We start from the raw sequence: 20,215 nt of genomic DNA, 5'->3' as shown, positions 1-20,215 counted from the left end.
ATTTGATTGTTGTCTCTTGGAGGCCTCCTCCTTTCAGTAGGGAAACGGTTAGGGAGTGGATCTGGGAAACACGGTAGGTGATGGGAAGCCGGGAGGAGTGGAGGGAGGTGAAAGTGTGGTTGACATGAATTGTGTGAGAGAAGAATCTATTTTCAATTAAAAACAATAAGAACATGAAGTTGCACAGGTACAAAAGTGGGAGTGAACCTGGAAAGAGTGAGGGATGAATATGAACACAATACATTGCATGATATTCTCATAGAATTAATACAATATTATAAAGAATTTCCCAGCAGGCCTTAAACTTTCAATCTTCCCACAGTAGCTTAGTGGGATTGCAGGCCTGTGCCACCAAGCCCAACTTGAATAGGAAGATTTTAATGGAAACAAGGCAATGTGGAGAGGCAGTGATGGTGGGGGGTAGATAAGGTACTCTTAGGAAGCTTTTTTAAGCAGATGACATTTGAGCTGAGACCTGAAGGGCAAGAAAAAATCATTAACAAATCTGCAGGAGAGATGTTCCAGGTGGAGAGGAAAGCAAGTACAAAAGCCCTAAAGTGAGAATAACTTCTGGCATTTTCAAGAAACAAAAAGATCATGGTAGTCTTCTCAAAATACATAGTGTTTTCTTTAAATTTAGGACTAATAAGTGAAAAGAGAACCTTACTTGGGACTCATTAAATCTTGGTGCAGTCTCCATTCCCATTAACTCTGCAACCTCTGTCAAGTCACAACCTGTTTCCTCATAAATATGGGCTAAAACTGTTAATAAATAAGACCCATCATCCAGGGTTGATGTGAAAATTAAATAAGGTATGAAAAAGGCACTTTATAAGTTGCAAAATGCTATCCACAATTAGGTGTAATTATTGCATAAAGTCATGTGATCTGTGCCTGCAGCACCTATTTATAGTAGTTTTTTATTGTATCTGCTTCAGTTTGTTTAAGATAAATGTGTCAAGATACTGCACACCAAGTTGGCCTGTTTGTTTCATTGTTCTTTCTCCATTAATGTACAACTCTTATTGTATGTTCTACTCCCAAGTACTATGGAAATTATGTTTGGTTTATTTGGTAAATAAATGTTTGCAACTCTTTAGCTCATTAGAGAGTAACTACTTGAATATTCCAAGGTTACTTACATTTTTTTAAATTCACAGAACCTTGCTTAAAATGAACATGATTGTAAAATGCACTCACTCCATTTAAAGACCTCAAAACTGGGGCTGGAGAGATGGTTAAGAATGTTTACTGCTCAGAGGACCCAGGTTTGATTCCCAGCACCCATGTCAGGAGTACTTGTAACTTCAGCTCCAGGACCCTTTTAAGGCTCCCCCAGGCACCCGATGGGGGGAAGAGAGAGGAGAAAGAAGAGAGGGAGGAGAGAGGGGAGAGAAAGAATGGAGAAGGAGAAGAGAGAGAGGAGAGAGAGAGAAGAGAGAGGGGGAGAAAGGGGAGAGAGGGAGAGAGAGGGAAGAGAAGAGAGGGAGGAAAAAGAGGGGAGAGAGGGGAAAGGGAGGAAAGAGGGGAGAAAGAGGGAAAAGAGGAGAAAGAGGGGAAAGGGGAGATGGGGGGAGAGAGGGGAGAGAAGAAAGGAAGGAGAGAGAGGGGGATAAGTGAGGAGAGAGAGAACAGAGGGGCAAGAGAGGAGAGAGCATGGAGAGAGGAGCCAGAGAGGAGAAAGGTGTGACAGAGAGGAGAGAGAAGAGAGGGGAGAGTTGAGAGAGGAGGGAGGGGAAAGAGAGGAGAGAAAGGGGGGAGAGAGGATGGAGAGAGATGAGGAAAAGGAGAGAGAGCATGAGACAGAGAGGGGGGAGGGAGAGGGAGAGGGAGAGCATGGAGTAACCAATCCTGTAGGGATGGGATGGAATAATCTGTATCACATGCCTTCCTCCATGGCCTCAGGGTTCAGTGTGAAAGAGGAAAGAACGTAAGAGTCAAAGGTGATGGATGACTACAATGAAAAAGTCTTCTGGACACAACAGGGCAGTTGCACATATAATAACACAGTGGATGGGACAGCATACACAAGTCCTGGGCCAGATAAGTCAGACAAAACCCAGCATGGAGAGAGGAAGTGGTTGTGACTTCAATCTAAACCTTTTTCTAATCCAGCATTTCCACTTAAGCCAGAGTAGTTTAATGGATATACAAGTATGATTTTTTTACCCTCCCGATTAAGCCATTCAATAGCTGAAGTATACAGCATTAATTTCTTAAAATGAAATGGAAGACCTCTTGCCATCACACACAGTTTCTGGACTCCTGAGCCTGACAGTTTTCTCATGCTTTCTTGTTTATAATATTGCCATCTTTTTTACATGGGGCCAACCTCTTCAATCTGAAATTCTAATTATTTTCTTCCCCAGAAACCTGGTTTGTGATATGGGTCTCAGAACAAAGTAAAGCAAGCTTCCTTCATGAACCATACATATCTTTTGTCTTTCTTCATGACATATCTCATTAGTTTATAATGCTCCTGCAGGATTAATTCATAATTACTTGCCTGCCTTGTGGAAAAGGTTTGAAAAAGTGCTCGGTGTGGTTGTGCATGCCTTAAATTCCAGCACCCCAGAGGCAATGACAGGCAGACATTGGAATCAAGACCAGCCTGGTTGACATATCAAGTTCCAGTATATCCAGGGCTTCATAATGAGACCTTGTCTCAGAGAGAGAGAAAGAGTTGAGAATGCATTAATGAAGTTGTGACTGCCTTCTTGACTCCAGGTACTCAAGTAACATTTATATTTGGAGATTGTTTCCCAGAAACCTGTAAACACATTTCCATGGTATTTGGTTTGATTATAGTCCTGACAATATAATACAAATGTGTCTTTAAATATGCACTTTACTATATAACACGTTCGCTTACTATCTATCAGTTTTTCAATTAGGAACTCTGAAGAAACCAAAGGGAAGAGCTACAAGGAGGCAAATTAATTGGATTTTTAAAAAAAAGGTGTGTACTCTGAGTGCTCAATTATTCCAACAATAAAAGACCAAAGGCATATCAGAAAAATAAAAGCATTTACAAAAAAAGGTGGTGACTCTCCCTGATGGAGCGTCATCCAGGAGGAAACGTATGTCTTGTACTTTACCCTAAACATCAGTCAATGCACACGGAAAATGAGATGTATGTAGGGAATGGAGTGTGATGTTGAGTTGAAGACAAGAAATGAATAGAGTGACAGACAAGATAGAGTTGTCACATTTACCTAAACAATACTTGGGACATAATTATACCAATAAATAATTTGTCATTTATCTGAAATTACATTTAAATGGGCAATCCTGTATTTTATCTGGCAATGCTAAGAAACACAGTGGTATTCCAATGTTCTGGGCTGTGTTAAAAACAAAACAAAACAAAACAAAACAAAAAAACCCCAATAAAGACCAGTACCAGGGGAAAAAGAAAAAAAAAAGTTATATCCTAAACATAGGCATCTTCAGACACAAGCTGTTTCCGGTGTCAGACACGAGTGGGGGAGGGGAGAGGCAATGAAAGCCACCCAGCTCAGTCCGCCAGTGTCCCACAATCCTCCGCTCTCGGTTCCTCTTTCCTCGCTCAAGATGGCGCTGCTCGTAATACATTCTTGGCGCTGGGCAGCCGCGGCGGCTGCTTTCGAAAAGCACAAACATTCGGCAGTTCTGACCAGGCCTCTAGTCTCCATCTGCGGCTCAGGCTCGCGGGGGAGGTCGCAGCAGCGCGGCGCGTCAGGAAGCTCTCGGATATACCAGGTGTGTTGCCACGCGCTTGGAAGAGTAGGGTGAAGGGCAAGGGAACCTAATAGGGAGACGGTTGCCCTCGTGACCGTAGGTCAGAGAGAGCACCTAGAAGAAAGGATGTCAGGGCGAATGCAGAGTAGTAGCGAGTGGAGGAAGCTAGGGTTAGTAATTCGAGGAAAAGAGGAAGAAAAATTTGGGGACAGCAGAGAGCCGGGAGGTTTCAGGCACAGGGCACCTGAAGTGCCAGTGTCTTGTAGGGATTTGCGGCTCGGTTTTTAAGTGTGAGAAAGACAGGGCTACTTTGAAAAGTTTGCTAAAGTGCCTGTGGTTCAGATTTACTAAATTGGAAGTAAGAATTTCGAGTGCACTTCAAGAAGACAGCACGCCACCTATAAACAAGTAGCAAATTGAATTGGTACACTAACTGCCTCGCTGACAGGCGTGCTCCCTGATAGGGGAAAAAAACCCACATAATTATCTTTTTCACCAAAATGTACACCGCTCTAAGATATGAGCTTGGTCATCTTTTGCTATGACTGTTCAGTTATGTTCTTTGTGCATAGGTAACGTCAGAAAGCCTTAGGAGTGTGGCAGTGGTTATGGTACTTCGGAATATTGGCTTCCATTATCTCATTCTAGAAATAGGTGTTTTTAAAAAATTAGTCTGTAGTATTTGTACTTCAGTTTATATTTTTATTTCTTATATACTGACAACATTTTAATTGCCACCATATGTTCATTAGTGTAACCTTAACTGTCATTTTGTTTGGAAAGCAATTTCTTTCTTTCTTTTTTGTTTTTTCGAGACAGGGTTTCCTCTGTATTGTTTTGTAGGCTGTCCTGGAACTCGGCTCTGTAGACCAGGCTGGCCTCGAACTCACAGAGATCCTCCTGCCTCTGCCTCCCGAGTGCTGGGATTAAAGGCGTGCACCACCAACACCCGGCTGTATGTTTTGTGTTAAAGATAAGGCCTTGCTTTGTAGTTCAATTTGGCCTTGAGCTTGTGATCCTACTGCTTCAGCCTACTGAGTGTTGAGATGACAGGCATAAGGTGACAAGGATTGAACAATTTTTAAAATTGAAAATATTTTAAATTTATAAATAATCATGTATATTTATGGAATGTAGTGTTATTTGATGCATGTATATAACTGACCATATTAGACTAATTAATATAATTATCATCCCAAACATTTGTTATTAGTATACAGCGTAATATTTTAGAGCAGAAAGGAGTCTATTGTGTTATGAAATATTAGTAGTTAGATCAGCAGGTTTTTTAGATGAAATTAAGTAATATAGAAAAGAAACTAGTGCTTTTTGTATATTAATGTAGGAATTATTTCGAGAACTTTTGTTTTTGTATGTATACACATATTCCCACATGTATGTGATTGCTGGGATAGACTATAAAATGTATTTTTTTCTGCATTATGCTCTAGAACAAAAACCACGAGCTTGATGTGGCTATTAAAATAAAAAATAATTTCTCAATTGTATTAGCCACAATTCAGGTATTAGCCAGGTGTGGTTGGTACCGATTGACAACATAGATAAGTAAAAATTCCATTGAACAATGCTGTTTTAAAGAATATTATATTTAGCTCTTCTAATTTTGCAGATGAGGAAACCAAGTCCCAGTACTGATGAAGGAAAGCCTTCAAGGCTGTTCATTTATTTATTGCTTTCTTTGTGTCAGGTACTTATGAAATAAGACTTGGTAGGCTCTAAGGACACAATAAATGTTGATTTATACAGATACATACTAATAATGAGTAGAACACTATTAATGGTGGGAAACACCTTAAGTGTAAAAATTATTCTTAAAATCAGGGGATTTTATATAATATTTAAACTGTATAGTTCATTATACAGCTACCACTGTACTACATAATTTCTACTAAAAAGATTTATAAATCACTTTGCATGGCTGGGATCAAAACCAGGGCTTTTCACAAGCCTGGCAAGCATTATACCACTGAGCTAAATACCCAGTCCATAAAGTTAGTATAAATTGGGGTTTATTTCATTAATATTTAAGATAGTAGAAATTGAGGCACCCAGTATTTTCTCAGCACCTTTTAGGATAGAGTCCTTATTTGTATTAATCCTGTCATTCACCAATACCCTGTGTTCATTTGCTTCTTAAACATCTTTTTGAGACAATTTATGTACCATGTAATCCATCCATTTAAAAGGATGTATTAGTGGATTTTACATATTCAATGATACGTACCACCATTGCCACATTCAATTTTGCCTAAAAAAACCTGGTACTTTTTGGCTGTCTTCTTTCTATACCTTTTCCCTTCTGACCACCCCTGAGCAACCACTAACTTATGTGTATTTTTAATATATTTGCCTATTCTGGGTATTTAATATAAATGGGATTGTGTGATATATGGTCTCTTTCATGTTTTTGTTTTCTGGAGACATTGTCTCCTATAACCCAGGCTGACTGGCCTTGAAAACTCTCATGTAGCCTAGTCTATCTTTGAGCTGATTCTTTTTTCTTTCTACCTCCTGGAATTATAAGGCATGCACTACCACACCTGTCAGTATATGATCCCTTTTTTGACTGTTTCATTGATTTTTTTTCATGGTTTACTCATATTATGGTACATGTAAATATTACTTTATTTATTGTCCCCAAATAGTGGTTTGGATATACAAAGTTTTTTGTTTTTATTTTTTTGAAATGGACTTACTAGTAGCTTTGACTGGCTTAGAATTTGTTATGTAGACCATGTTGTCCTTGAGGTCATGGATGTGCTAGGATTAAAGGCATGTATTACCACACTTAGCATGATGTACACGATTTTTGTTTATTGTTGTTGCATGTATGTGGGTCTGAGAACAGTTTTATGCAATCAGTTCTTTCCTTCCACCTTTAAGTGAGTTCTAGGGATTAAACTCAGTTCCCTAGGCTTATGTGGCAGGTACTTTATGTGCTGAGCCATCTCTACAGCCCAAAAATTTTTTTGGGTTGATTTCACTAATGCTACAACTGTTAATATGTAAGTTTTTCATGGAGTTAAGTTTTTGTTTCTTTTAGGTACACAAACTCCATGGTTTCATACTAATGTAAGAATAGAATTTCTAAATCATATGATAATCCTATGTTTAATCAATTAAGCAACTGTTGTGTTGGTGTGTTCTGTTTCTCTCCTCTCTCTCTCTCTTCTCTCTCTTTCTCTCTTTCTCTCCCCCCCTCTCCTTTCTCTCTCTGTCTCTCTCTGTCTGTCTCTCTCTCTGTCTCCTTTAGAACCCTCTTTCATTTTGGACAGAGTGTCACTATGTATACCTGCCTGGTCTGGAACTTGATGTATAGACCAGTCTGGTCTGGAACTCACAGAGATCCAACTGCTTTGGCCTCCAGAGTACTGGGACTACAAAAGTGGCTCTTTCTAGTTATTGTAGGCAAGATCTTATTTATGTAGCTAAGGCTTCCCTTGAAATACAGATCTGCCTACCTCAACTTCTTTTTTTTTTTTTTTTGGTTTCTTTTTTGAGACAGGTTTTCTCTGTATTGCTTTGGAGCCTGTCCTGGACTCGCAGAGATCCGCCTGCCTCTGCCTCCTGAGTGCTGGGATTAAAGGCATGTGCCCCCAGTGCCTGGCCTGCCCCAACTTCTTAAGTATTGAGATTTCATGCTTGGGTCACTACAGATGGTTTAGTCTTTTTCCCAGCGGCACAGCCTTAGACAAAACTAATTTATCATTTGCAGGTGGTTTGCAATTGGAGATAGCTTCTGGGTTAGGGATGGGGGGGGGCATGTGTTCATTTCTCTTTTCAGCTCTAGTACCCCATCTGGAGCAGACCTGTCCAGGCCCTGTGCATGCTGCCTCAGTTTCTCTGAGTTCATGTGTGCGCTGATCATGTTGATTCAGAGATCCTTGTTTTCTTGGTGTCCTCATTCCCTCTGGCTCTTACACTCTTTCTGCCTCCTCTTCCTCAGGTTCCCTGAGCCCTGAGGGGAGTGAGTTCTTGGAGACATCCCATTTAGGGCTGAGTATTTCAAGGTCTCTCACTCTCTGTATGTCTGGCTGTGGGTCACTGTATTTGTTTCCTTCTGTTGTAGGAGGAATCTGAATCTTCCCTGATGATGGCTAAGCAAGGCACTGATCTATGAGTATAATAGAATGTCATTAGGAGTCATTTTATTGTTATGTTCCTTTAGCAGAACAGTAGTATTTGATTTTCCCCTAGGTCCCTGGGGTATCTAGTCTTAGGTTCTTAGTCACTCAAGTAGTATCTGGTATGGGTTACATCTTGTGGAGTGGGTCTTAAGTCAAATCAGACATTGGTTGATCCTGCAAGCTTTCTGCCACTATTGAACTCTGTATATCTTGCCAGCTTGGTATTTATGTTTCTCTTTTGGTAGCAAGCAGAGTTCCTTTCTGTAAGAAAGATGCCAGTAGGCAGGGGTGATGGCTCTATGTGGGCGCCAGCTAGACTTCATGTTCAGTGAGTTGTATAAATTTCATTTTCAGCAGTGGGGCCTTGACATCAGTTGTTGGAAAGCGGCCTATAGTTTTAGCAATAGCCTGGGTTGTTTGGGAATTCCCATGAGACCCCTTTGGGCAACGACTTCATTTGATGTAACCTAACCCCGGTACTGGAAGCTTCATTTGGTAACAAGAGTTGCCCAGTTTGGACTCTTTCCCCCGTTATTCGACAGTTTCATTTAGATTTCCTTTATATATGTATATATTTTAAGAAACTTCTACTGTATTAGGTTTCCATACAACCTGCCAAATGACTGCTAATTTTAACTGTTTCTCCATGCATTCCCTGCCTTCTCTCCATTTGATCCTCCCTCCATTCATACCTATTCTATTTCCCTTTCCCAGAGAGAGCTATGTGCCCTCTCCTAGTCCCTTACTTTGCTACCTAACCTCTGTAGTTCTACAAATCGTGCCTTGGTTATTGTTGACTTTAACAGCTGACATCCGCATGTAAGTGAATACATATCATATTCATGTATGCACCTTACTCAGGATGATTTTTTTAGTTCCATCCATTTGCCTGTGAATTTCATTTCATTTTTAAATGGATAAGTAATATTCCATTGTGTAAATGTACCACTTTTTCTTTATTCACTCCTCTGTTGAGGGATACCTAAGTTTTTTCCAGTTTCTGGATATTATGAATAGAGCAACATGGTTGAGACAGTGTCTGTGTGATAGAATAAAGTATCCCTTGTGTATACAACCAAGAGTGGTGTAGCTGGATCTTGAGGTAGATCAATACTTAATTTCTTTAGGAATTGCCACACTAATTTCCATGCTGGCTGTACAAGTTTGTGTTCCCACCAGCAATGGATGAATGTTCTCTTTACTCTGCATCCTCTCTGAGAATGAGCTATCATTTGTTTTATTGATCTTAGCCATTCTGACTGGTGTAAAGATGAAATCTCGAAGTAGTTTCAGTTTTTGTTTCTCTGATGACTAAGGATGTTGAACATTTTTTAAGTGTTTCTCTGCTATTTGTGTTTCCTGTGTTTAGAATTCTCTGTTTAGATCTGTATCCCATTTTAATTGGGGTATTTGTTTTTCTTGATAACTAGTTTCTTGAGTTCTTTATATATTTGGATACGAACCCTCTATTGGGTGTGTAGGTGGTAAAACTCTTTCCCATTCTGTTGGAATGCCATTTTGTCTTTTGCCAGTCAGAAGCTTCTCAGTTTCATGAAGTCCTGTTTATTAATTGTTAATCTTAGTGCCTGTGCTAATGATATTCTGTTCAGAAAGTCTTTTCCTGTGCTAATGCATTCAAGGCTATTCCCCACATTCTCTCCTATCAGGTTCAGTGTATCTGGTTTTATGCTGCGCTGTTTAATTCATTTGAAGTTGAGTTTTGTGCAGGGCAATAAATGGGTCTCTGGATTATTCTACATGCAGTCATCTAGTTTGGCCAGCACCATTTGTTGAAGATGCTTTCTTTTTCCACTGTGTTTTTCTGGCTTCTTTAAACAAAAGTCAGGTGTCTATGGGTGTGTGGATTTTATGTCTGGGTCTTCAATTTGATTCCATTGATCCATGTGTCTGTTTTGTGCCAATACCATGCTGTTTTTATTACTATAGCTCTGTAGTACAACTTGAAATCAGGAATGGTGGTACCTCTGGAAATTCTTTTATTCTTCAGGATTGTTTTAGCAATCTTTGATTTTACATGTTTCCATATGAACCAGAAAATTATCTTTTCAAGATTTGTGAAGAATTGTATTGGAATTATGATACAGATTTACATTAAGTCTGTGGATTCCTTTTGGTATGTATGGTGGTCATTTTTTACTTTATCCTATGAGCATGGGAGATCTTTCCATCTTCTAATATCTTCTTGAATTTCTTGCTTCAGTTTCTTTTTTCTTTCCTCTCCCCCCCCCCACTTTGGTATTTCAAGATGGTTTCTCTGTGTAGCCCTGGCTGTCCTGAAACTTACTCTGTAGACCAGGCTGGCCTTAAACTCTGAGATCTACCTGCCTCTGTCTCCCAAGTGCTGGGATTAAAGGCATGTGCCAAAAATGGCAGGCCTTGTTTTAGTTTCTTAATGCTTCTGTCATACAAGTCTTTCACCTGTGTGGTTAGTGTTACCCCAGTACAATTTATATTATTTGAGGCTATTGTGAAAGGTCAGTTGTTTTCCAGATTTCCTTCTAAGTCCATTTCTTATTTGTATTTGGGATGGCCACTGATTTCTGTGAGTTTATTTTGTATCCAGCTACTTTGCTGAAAGTGTTTACCAGTTGTAGGAGCTTCCTGGTAGAATTTTTAGGGTCACTTACATACACTGTCATATCATCTGCAAATAATGATACTTTGACTTCTTTCATTCTAATTTGTATCCTCTTCATAGGTATCTTATTGCTCTAGCCAAGATATTAAGTATATTCAACAGGTATGGAAAGAATCAACAACTTTGTCTTGTTCTTGTTTTACAAATTGCTTTGAGGTTTTTTTGTATTGGAGTTGATGTTGGCTATAGCTTGCTGCAAACTGTCTTTATTATGTTGAGGTGTGTCCCTTGTATCATTAAGCATGCCAGGATTTTTATCATGAAGGGGTGTTGGAATTGTCAAAGGCCATTTCTGTATATAATGAGATGATCATGTGTGTTTTTTGCCATTCAGTTTGTTTATATGGTGAATTACATGTATTAATTTGCTTATGTTAAACCATCGTTGCATCTCTGGGATGAAGCCTACTTGATCATAGTGATTTTTCTTTTTGCTATGTTCTTGAATTTGGTGTGCAAATATTTTGTTGAGAATTTTGCATGTATGTTCATAAGAGAAATTGGTCTGTAATTCTCTTTCTTTGTTTGGTCTTTATGTTGTTTGGGTATCAGGGCAATTGTGGCCTCATAAAGTTAATTGGGCAGTGGTCCTTCTGTTTCTATTTAGTGGAATAATTTGAGGGGTATTGACATTAATTCTTCTTTGAAAGTCTGGTAGAATTCTGTGCTAAAACCCTTTGATGCTGGGCTTTGTTTTGGTTGGGAGACTTTTAATTACCACTTCTATTTTTCACAGGGATTGTAGATCTGTTTAAATTGCTTATCTGGTCTTGATTTTATTCTTGTAAGTGGTACCTATCAAAAAAATTACTCATTTCTTTTAGATTTTCCAGAGTTTTGTAAAGGCTTTTAAAGCATGTCCTCCTGATTCTTTGGATTTACCGTGGTCTGTTGTTATGCCCCCTTTTCATTTCTAATTTTGCTAGTTTGTATATTCTCTGTCTTTTAGTTAATTTGGATAAAGGTTTGTTGGATTTTTCTCAGAGAACCAACTCTTTGTTTCATTGATTCTTTGTATAGCTTTTTTTGATTTGTTTCTATTTTGATTTCAGTCCTGAATTTGATTATATCTTTTTTCTTTTTAAAAATGACTTTTTTTTACTTTATGCGCATTGGTGTTTGCATGCATGCCAGTGTGAGGGTATCAGATCCCCTATAACTGGAGTTGTGAGCTGACATTTGGGTGCTGGGAATTGAACCCAGGTCCTCTGGAAGAGCAGCCTGTGCTCTTATTAGCTGCTGCCCATCTCTCCAGCCCCAGAGTTTGGATATTTCTTGCCATCTACTCCCTTTGTGTGTGATTTCTGTGTTTTTGTTCTAGGCCTTTCATGTAGGCACTTAGTACCATGAACTTCCTTCATTGTGTCTCATAAGTCTGGTATGATGTGTTTTCATTTTCATTGAATTATAGAAAGTCTTTAATTTCATTCTTAATTGCTGTCTTGATCCATTTCCTATTCATTAATGAGTTGTTCAATTCCCGTGAGTTTATAAGCTTTCTGTTGTTTCTATTGTTGATATTCAGCTTTAATCCATAGTGGCCAGACAGGATGCGGGGGGTTATTTCAATTTTCTTGTGTTTGTTAAGACTTATTTTGTGTCTGAGTATGTGGTCATTTTTGGAGAAAGTTCTGTGTGGTGCTAAAAAGAAGATATATTCTTTTTTGTTCGGATGAAATGTTCTATAGATACCTGTTAGGTCCACTTGGTTTATAAGTTCAATTAGCTTCAGCATTTCTCTGTTTAGTTTTTGTTTGGATGACCTGTCCATTGTTGAGAGTAGGTTATTGGAGTCTCCCACTATCAATGTGTGAGTGTTGATATGTGATTTAAGCTTTAGTAATGTTTTCCTTACACATTAGGGTGCCCTTGTGTTTGGGGCATAGATGTTAAGAATTGCAATGTTTTCTGGGTATCATTTGCCTCTGAGTATGCTGTGTCCTTCCCTGTCTCTTCTGATTAGTTTTGGTTTGGTCTATTTTATCAGATATTTAAAAAGCTATGCCAGCTTGCTTCTTAGGTCCATTTGCTGGGAATACCTTTTTCCATTTTTTTTAACCCTGAAGTGATGTCTATCCTTGATGTTAAGGTATGTTTCTTGAATTTAGTTTGGATCTAGTTTCCCATCCATTCTGTTAGTCTGAGTCTTTTTATTAGGGAATTGAGATCATTAATATTGAGAGATACCAATGAGTAGTGTTTGTTGATTTCTGCTGTTTTGTTGTTGTGGTGGTGGTGGCAGTGGTGGTAGTGGTGGTGGTGGTGGTGGTGGTGGTGTGTGTGTGTGTGTGTGTGTGTGTGTTTGTGTTTCTCTTTGATTTGCTGGTCTGGAATTATTTATTCCTTGTATTTTGGGGGGTGTGATTAACCTTTAGGTTGGAGTTTTCCTCTGTAGGGCTGCATTTGTAGATTGATATTGCTTGAATTTGGTTCTGTCATGGAATGTCTTTATTTTCTCATCTATTTGATTGAACGTTTTGCTGGATTTAGTCTGGATTGGCACCTGTAGTATTTTAGAGTCTGCGGAACATCTGTCTAAGTCTGTGTGGCTTTTAGAGTCTCCATTTATAAGTCAGGCATTATTCTAGTAGGTCTGCCTTTATATGCTGCTTGGTCTTTTCCCCTTGTAGCTTTTAATACTCTTTGTTCTGTACATTTAGTGTTTTAATTATTGTGTGTCAAGGGAATTTCTGTTCTGGTTTGTTCTATTTGGTGTTCTCTATATTACTTGTTTATTGATAGGCATCCCCTTCTTTAGGTTATGGAAATTTTTGTTTTTTCAAAAATATTTATTTTTCCCTTTTATTGAAAATAGATTCTTTTCTCATACTATATATTCTGATTACAGTTTCTCTGTCCTATACTTCTTCTGGAAGTTTCTCCCCACTTCCCCTCCCATCTGGATCCACTCCCTTTCTGTCTCTCATTAGAAAAGAGCAGGCTTTTAAGAGTTAGCAAACCATAACAAAATAAAATTAGATAAAACAAAAGCCACCACATAAAAGCTGAAAAAGGCAAACCAACAGAAGGAAAAGAGCCCAAGAGAAGGCACAAGGATCAGAGACCCACTCATTCCCACATTCAGGAGTCCTATAAAAATACTGAAAGCTATAATATATACACAGAGGACCTGATACACACACATGTGGGCCCTGTGCTTGCTGCTTCAGTATCTATGAGCTCATATGATCTTAGCTCATTGGATTTAGAGGGACTTGTTCTCATCCACTCTGACTCTTAACTTTTTGTTTCTTCTGTGAGGTTCTCTGAGCTCTGAGTGGAGGGATTTGATGGAGACATCCTATTTAGAGCTGTGTATCCAAAAGTTGGTCTCTCTCTCTCTCTCTCTCTCTCTCTCTCTCTCTCTCTCTCTCTCTCTCTGTTAGTATTGTCTGACTGTGCATCTCTATCTGTTCTCATTTGCTGCAGGGGGAAGCTTTTCTGATGATGACTAAGTAAGGCACTCTTGAGTGTAGTAGAATATCATTAGGTATAGAGGAAGCCACTAGGGGGGACACATGGATCTTCCTGGCAGGGGGAAATAGAATAGATTTTATAGTTGGACTGGGGGCAAGGTGGGGGGTAGTAATGGAAGGATCAGGTGTGGAGAGTGAGGGGAAGTAGGGATGGGGAGAAGAGACAACTAGAACTGAAGGTCATTTGAGGGGTGGTATGGAGGCCTAGTGCAATGGAAACTTCCTAAAATATATGAAGGTCATCTTAATGAAGTTTCCAAATAATGGGGGAGACAGAGTCCCAACTGGCTATCTCTTGTCACCAAATGAAGCTTCCAGTACTGGTACTGGGTTACTTTCAGTTGAGTTGTTGGCCAAAGGGGTCACATGACAATCTCCAAACAATTCATGCTCTTACCAAGACAATAAGTTGCTCTCTATAAACTGACAGCAAGGCCCACGTTGATGAAGACAATACCTACACAATTCATTGAACATGGAGAGGTTGAGCTGGTACCTATATAGAATCTAGTGTCTTTGATATATGGGAAGATACTCTGCATGCAAAAGAGAATTGTAAACACCAGCCCAGCCACAAAAATCTTTGTTCTACAATGCTAGTTTACCAGCAAAATATGCTAGGGCATTGATGTCACAAAGCTTGTAGGAGTAACCAACCAAAGTTTGATTAGACTTAATGTCTACTCCACAAGATAGTACCTATATCAATACTGCTTGGATTACTAAGCACTAAGAACCAGTAGATAGCCCAGAGACCTAAGCTAAAACCAAATGCTATTGGTCTTTAAAAAAATAGAAAAGTTTTCTTCTGTGATGCTGTTAAATATTTTCTGTGTCTTTGACCTGATTTTTTTCTCATTCCTCTATTCCTATTATTCTTAGATGTAGGTTTTCATAGTGTCCTAGATTTCATAGATGTCTTGTGCCAGCAATTTTTTAGATTTAACATTTTCTTTGACTAATGTATCCATTTCTTCTGTCATATCTACAACACCTGAGATTCTTTCTCCTGTCTCTTGTCTCTTGTGTTCTATTGTTGAGGCTTGCCTCCGAGGTTCTTTTCTGTTCTAGTTTTTAGATATTATATTTCTAGATTTCCTTCAGTTTGGGTTTCCTTTATTGCCACTAGTTCCATTTTCAGATCTTGTACTGTTTAATTCATTTCCTCCCACTTTTTTGTGTTTTCATACATTTATTTAAGGGATTTATTCATTTTTTCTTTAAGGACCTCCATCATATTCATAGAGGCTATAAGGTCATTGTCATGAACTTCTGCTATGTAGTAATACTCAGGATCTACTTTGGTAGGGTTTCTGGGCTCTAGTGGAGGCATGTTTCTTGGCTGTCATTCATTTTGTTTTTATAATGGCATCTAGGCATGTGGGTTTGGAAAGATTTTAATTGTAGGTGCTGATATCTTGTCTTGTTGTGTAATCTCGATTTATCTGTCTTTACAAACTGTAAATCGTCTACCATTTCAAATATACTGCTTAGGTCCTCTAACAAATTCTTTAGTATTTCTATTCCTTTAAAAAACAGTTTATTAGCTGGACATGGGTGGCACACACCTTTAATCCCAGCACTTGGGAGACAAAGGTGGGTGAATCTCTGAGTTTGAGGCCAGCCTGGCTGTTTTGAAGGCTTTTTCTCTCAAATTTTATAATGTCTCTTCACATCCACAGACATTTCCTTTTGACTGCTTTTTTCCAGGTTATATTTCACTGGTTCTCATCATGTGCCATGCTTTTTTTGGAAGCTAGACATTTTAGATAATATTTACAGCAGTTCTGTGTACTGGTCTCCTCCCTCCTGGAACCTATTATTCGCTTATTTGTTTAGAGATTAGCAGGTTATTTTAGTACTGTTTCTGCCTTATTACTGCCCACTCCTCTGTTAACCCTCTTTGCTTCTCAGGAGGCACCATCTTTTGTGTGCCTGCAGTCAGCCTGGGATGATAATGGTTTGGGCAGGGATCTCTTTGTCTCTTGCCCAGTTACCTACAGTAGTTCCTGGCAGATCATACTGTTGTTTTCACCATGCCCCGGGGCATAAATTGTTGTACTTACTCAAAACTGGGTTCTTTTGAAGAGATGATTGTTGAGGTCAGTGTTTGAGACTTTTTCTTCTGACTCCTGGCAGCCCCTTCTGATTGTCTCACTCCTTAGTTTCTTAGTTTTCTCAGGCACAGCAGCTTACCTGCAGTTTAGCTTCTGAGCTATAATACTACCAATCCCTTCACAATTAATTATCTTTGTTTTTAAGAGCAACATTTCATCTCAAATGCTTTTATGTCTGTTGCAAATGTAGTCATTACAGTTTTTAAAAAAGATTTGTTTCTGTTATATTAACAGAGTGTGTGTGTGTGTGTGTGTGTAGGTAGGTGGGTAGGTAGGTAGGTAGGTAGGTAGGTAGGTAGGTAGGTAGGTAGGTATGTGCTTGTGACTACAGGTGCCTGCGGAGCCAGAGGAGTCATCCCCCTTGAGCTGGAGTCACAGAAACTTGTGAGCCTCCTGATACAGGTGCTGGGAACTTGAACTCAGGTCCTCTGGAAGAGCAGTATGTAATCTTAACCCCTGTGCTATCTCTTCATCAATTCTTAACTCCTAAGAAAATCTCCCAGGCACAGCCTGAAGCTGGAGGGGGTAGCTGATCCACTTGTGAGTGATAGCCTCACCAATTTGGGAGTTGAATAATAGGTGGAAGGACTGGCTTACCTCATATAGAATCAATGTGCTATGAACCAGGACCATGGTGATTGATCTTTCTTCTCAATAGTTGTATACCCGAGGTAGAGAGATATTTATTTAGTTCTTGAGCACAGTAGACTAGAGCTTAGCTAGTCACTGGGGACAAGGGGGAACAGTGCTGATACTCTGCTTCAGGCGAGGTTCTGTACCAGTCTCAAGTGTATGTTCTATTATGTAACCTGGGACGGGAGCAGGGAATGTGTTCTGGATCATCTCTTAATTGATTTTTACCACTCTTACTGAGCCCTTAGAGACTTCCGTAAATCTTATTTCATGTTAGGTGATTTTTTAATGTTATTTTTAATGTTTTTTTCTAGGGACCACCACTTCAATAAGTATATTTCTATACCAGTTATAGATTTTTTGTTGTCTGAAACAGGGTCTTATTATATATCTGACTATTCTAGAACTTGCTATGTAGACCAGGTTGGTTTCAAACTTATAGTTATCTTTATTGTTTTGGTCTCCCTACTGCTGGAATTACAGGCATGCCTTACCATGCCCTGTTCTTCCTTATTGACTGGTTCATGCCCTTTGGCTTACTGTGTACAACAGAAAAGCCTTCTCTTTTTCTGTTAGGTTTATAGGAGATAGTCCCAGTGAGTCCTGGGCCACCTTTTTTTAGTTTTGCTTATGTGTTTCATGTGGAAATTATTGTGGGTCCTGTGGTGGTTTGAATGAGAATGGACCTCACAGGATGTGTTTAAATACTTGGTCCTCAGTTGGTAGAAATTTTGGGAAGGATTAGGGGCTATTAACCTTGTTGGAAGATGTTTGTCACATCACCAGGCATTGAGATTTCAAAAAGACCTGTGTTTTCTGCTTCCTGTTTGCAGTTTGAGATGTGAGCTGTCTGCTGTTCCTGCCATCTTTGAACTCTAACCCTCTGGAATATCAGCCCAATTAAATGCTTTCCCTTATGTTTTGCCTTCATTATGGTTTTAGCACAACAACAGAAAGGTAACTAGGATTGCTTCTCTACTTATTTTTTCTTTCTGCATAGCTATGGCTGTCCTGGAACTCATTATCTAGACCAGACTGGTCTCAAACTCACAGAAATCTATCTACCTGCCTCTGCCTCCCAAGTGCTGGGATTAAAGGTGTGTACCACCATTCCCTACTGTTTTCATTTATTGGCCTTACCCATGAACAGAGGATTGAAGCTTTGATAGCATGTGGTACTAAGTCTTCCCTTTCCCACTTTATCACTTCTGACTGATTGCAGATAGTTAACCAATTATATCAAAGTTTAAAGACTTTGTTTCTGGCCTTAACTGAAGTGGGGCTATAGTAACAACACTGGACAAATCTGATTCTATTTTTCAGAGATCCTAGTTCACATTTAACTTTAACAACAGAAAGTGCATATTAAGAAAATAGTGATTACTGAGAAGACCCCTAAATGTAATACAAGTGAAAAACTAAAATTACAGAACTTGAAAGAGTAGGGGGTGATTCAGTGACATTAAAAGTGCTTGAAATGTGATTATTTAAACAAAATTAAATCTTTTTTCTTACTACTTCTGTGATTGTTGTACTTACTGGGAACATAGGCTATAACACAGAGATATGGGTTCCAGTAGCTGGAAGAGGGATTTAATGTACATACAAGAAAGAATATTTTATACTAACAGTCTAAATTGTCATTTGGAAAGACCATAAATTGGGTGGCTTATGAACAGTAGGAATTTATTTTCCACATGCTATCAGATACAGTGTTAGATCCAGGCCAATTCTCTGACTCTTAGGTGGTACTTTTCAACAATATATCATTCACCCAGTGGAAGAGACAAGGAAGCTAGCTGTATATGGCCTAATTTCTAAGGGCACAAATTACATTCATTAGGATCTGTTTTTATCTCCTATTTACTTCCTGGTGGCCTCGGCCTTTTAATTCTGCACAAACGTGTGTGTGTGTGTGTGTGTGTGTGTGTGTGTGTGTGTGTGTGTGTGTGTATGTATGCGTGGTTATACATGTTTGTTGGATTTTGTTCTTTATGTGCTGTCTTATGGTTTCCATTGCTGTGAAGAGAGGCCTCCTGAATGCTGGGATTAAAGATGTATACCACCAAGCCTGGCCCCAGGCTTTTATTTAATTTCTTTTCACAAATTTGGAAGCTTAGGTGGGTGGGATCTTGCTCTGAGGTCACCACTCCCTTTATTCTACTTAGCATCAAGTCGTTCTTTAATTTGTTTACACTTCCTGGTGCCTCCTTTCTCCCCAAACTGTAAATTTTGCTTAACTTGCTCCTGTTCATTGTAGGACTATATAAGACTGGCCACTAATAACTGCATGGCACAATCAACACTAGGCTCTTTTGAAATGTTCTCTGCCAATCCTGTTAATCCAAAACACTTCAATTTAACCTCAGGCAGACATTTTTGGACAAGGGCAGAAAGTAGCCATATTCTTTGCCAAAATATCGCAAGCGTGGTCTCTTGGCCACATACTAATAACTCTTCTCCCCTGAAACCTCTTGAGCTAGGACTTCACAATTCAAATCACCCTCAGTACCACTGTCTTCCAGGCCCCTACTAGTATTACCCATTAAACCCTGCCTAAAACATTCAACTGCTTTCCTAATCCAAATTCCCAAAGTCCACATTTCTTCAAACAAAAGCTTGATCAGACTTATCACAGCAATACCTCAGTCCCTGGTACCAACTTTTGCCTTAGTTAGGGTTTTATTGCTGTGTAAATACCATGACCACAGCAATGCTTATAAAGGAAAACATTTAATTGAGACTGTCGTACAGTTTTAGAGGTTTACTCCAATATCAGCATGACAGGAAGCATGGCAGCACACAGGCAGACAGTGCTGGAGAAGGAGCTGAGAGTTCTATATCTAGATTGTCAGGCAATAGAAAGAGAGAGTCACTTGGCCTGGCTTAAGCTTCTGAAACCTCAGAGCTCACCCTCAGTGACACACTTCTTCCAGCAAGGCCATAATATTACCTAGTAGTGCCATTCCCTATGAACCTATGGGGGAATTTTTTTAATCAAACCCCATGGATGCCATCCACCTTGTATTTTGAGAATTGGTCTCTCTATGTACTGGAGCTTAGTAGACTGGGCTACATCTAGTCTTAGGGATCTGCCTGTGTCCAACTTCCAAGCTCGGTTCTGGAAGCAGACATCAAGACACAAGGCTTTTCATATTCTGAATGTCATTGAATTCAGATCCTCATATTTTCACAGACAGCATTTTATTGATTATCTCCCCAACCCCAAGCATGTTTTTAAAATTAAAATTTATTCCAAATCTATATATAGAAATTGTACATCTTTATGAAGCACTCTATGATGTGTTAATAATCCATACATTGTATATACAATGTTAGATTCTAAAAGGTAGAGTAAGTAGCTATTAGTTGTAAGTTAAATAAGTCTTCTTTTTATTATTTTAAATTATATGTGTGTGTCTGTCTATGAGTCTCTGTGTAGTTAGTGTATGTGCATGTAAG

The 20,215-nt window shown here is 39.1% G+C and overlaps 1 protein-coding gene across 1 annotated transcript in view; it reads left to right on the top strand.

Annotated features, from left to right (window-relative positions):
- The first annotated feature begins 3,541 nt into the window (after positions 1-3,541).
- Abcb7 (ATP binding cassette subfamily B member 7) overlaps positions 3,542-20,215 on the top strand; it is a 128,348-nt gene continuing 111,674 nt past the window's right edge. The window contains exon 1 of the mRNA XM_005086534.4: positions 3,542-3,741. Within this exon, the coding sequence (XP_005086591.1) occupies positions 3,574-3,741 (168 nt within the window). The 5' untranslated portion in view covers positions 3,542-3,573. The remainder of the gene's footprint in view (positions 3,742-20,215) is intronic.

The sequence above is a fragment of the Mesocricetus auratus genome, unplaced genomic scaffold (assembly GCF_017639785.1).
Source record: "Mesocricetus auratus isolate SY011 unplaced genomic scaffold, BCM_Maur_2.0 Super-Scaffold_100003, whole genome shotgun sequence".
Classification (NCBI taxonomy): Eukaryota; Metazoa; Chordata; class Mammalia; order Rodentia; family Cricetidae; genus Mesocricetus; species Mesocricetus auratus.
Note: the sequence above shows the minus strand (reverse complement) of the source record. Positions and strands in the feature narration are given on the sequence as shown.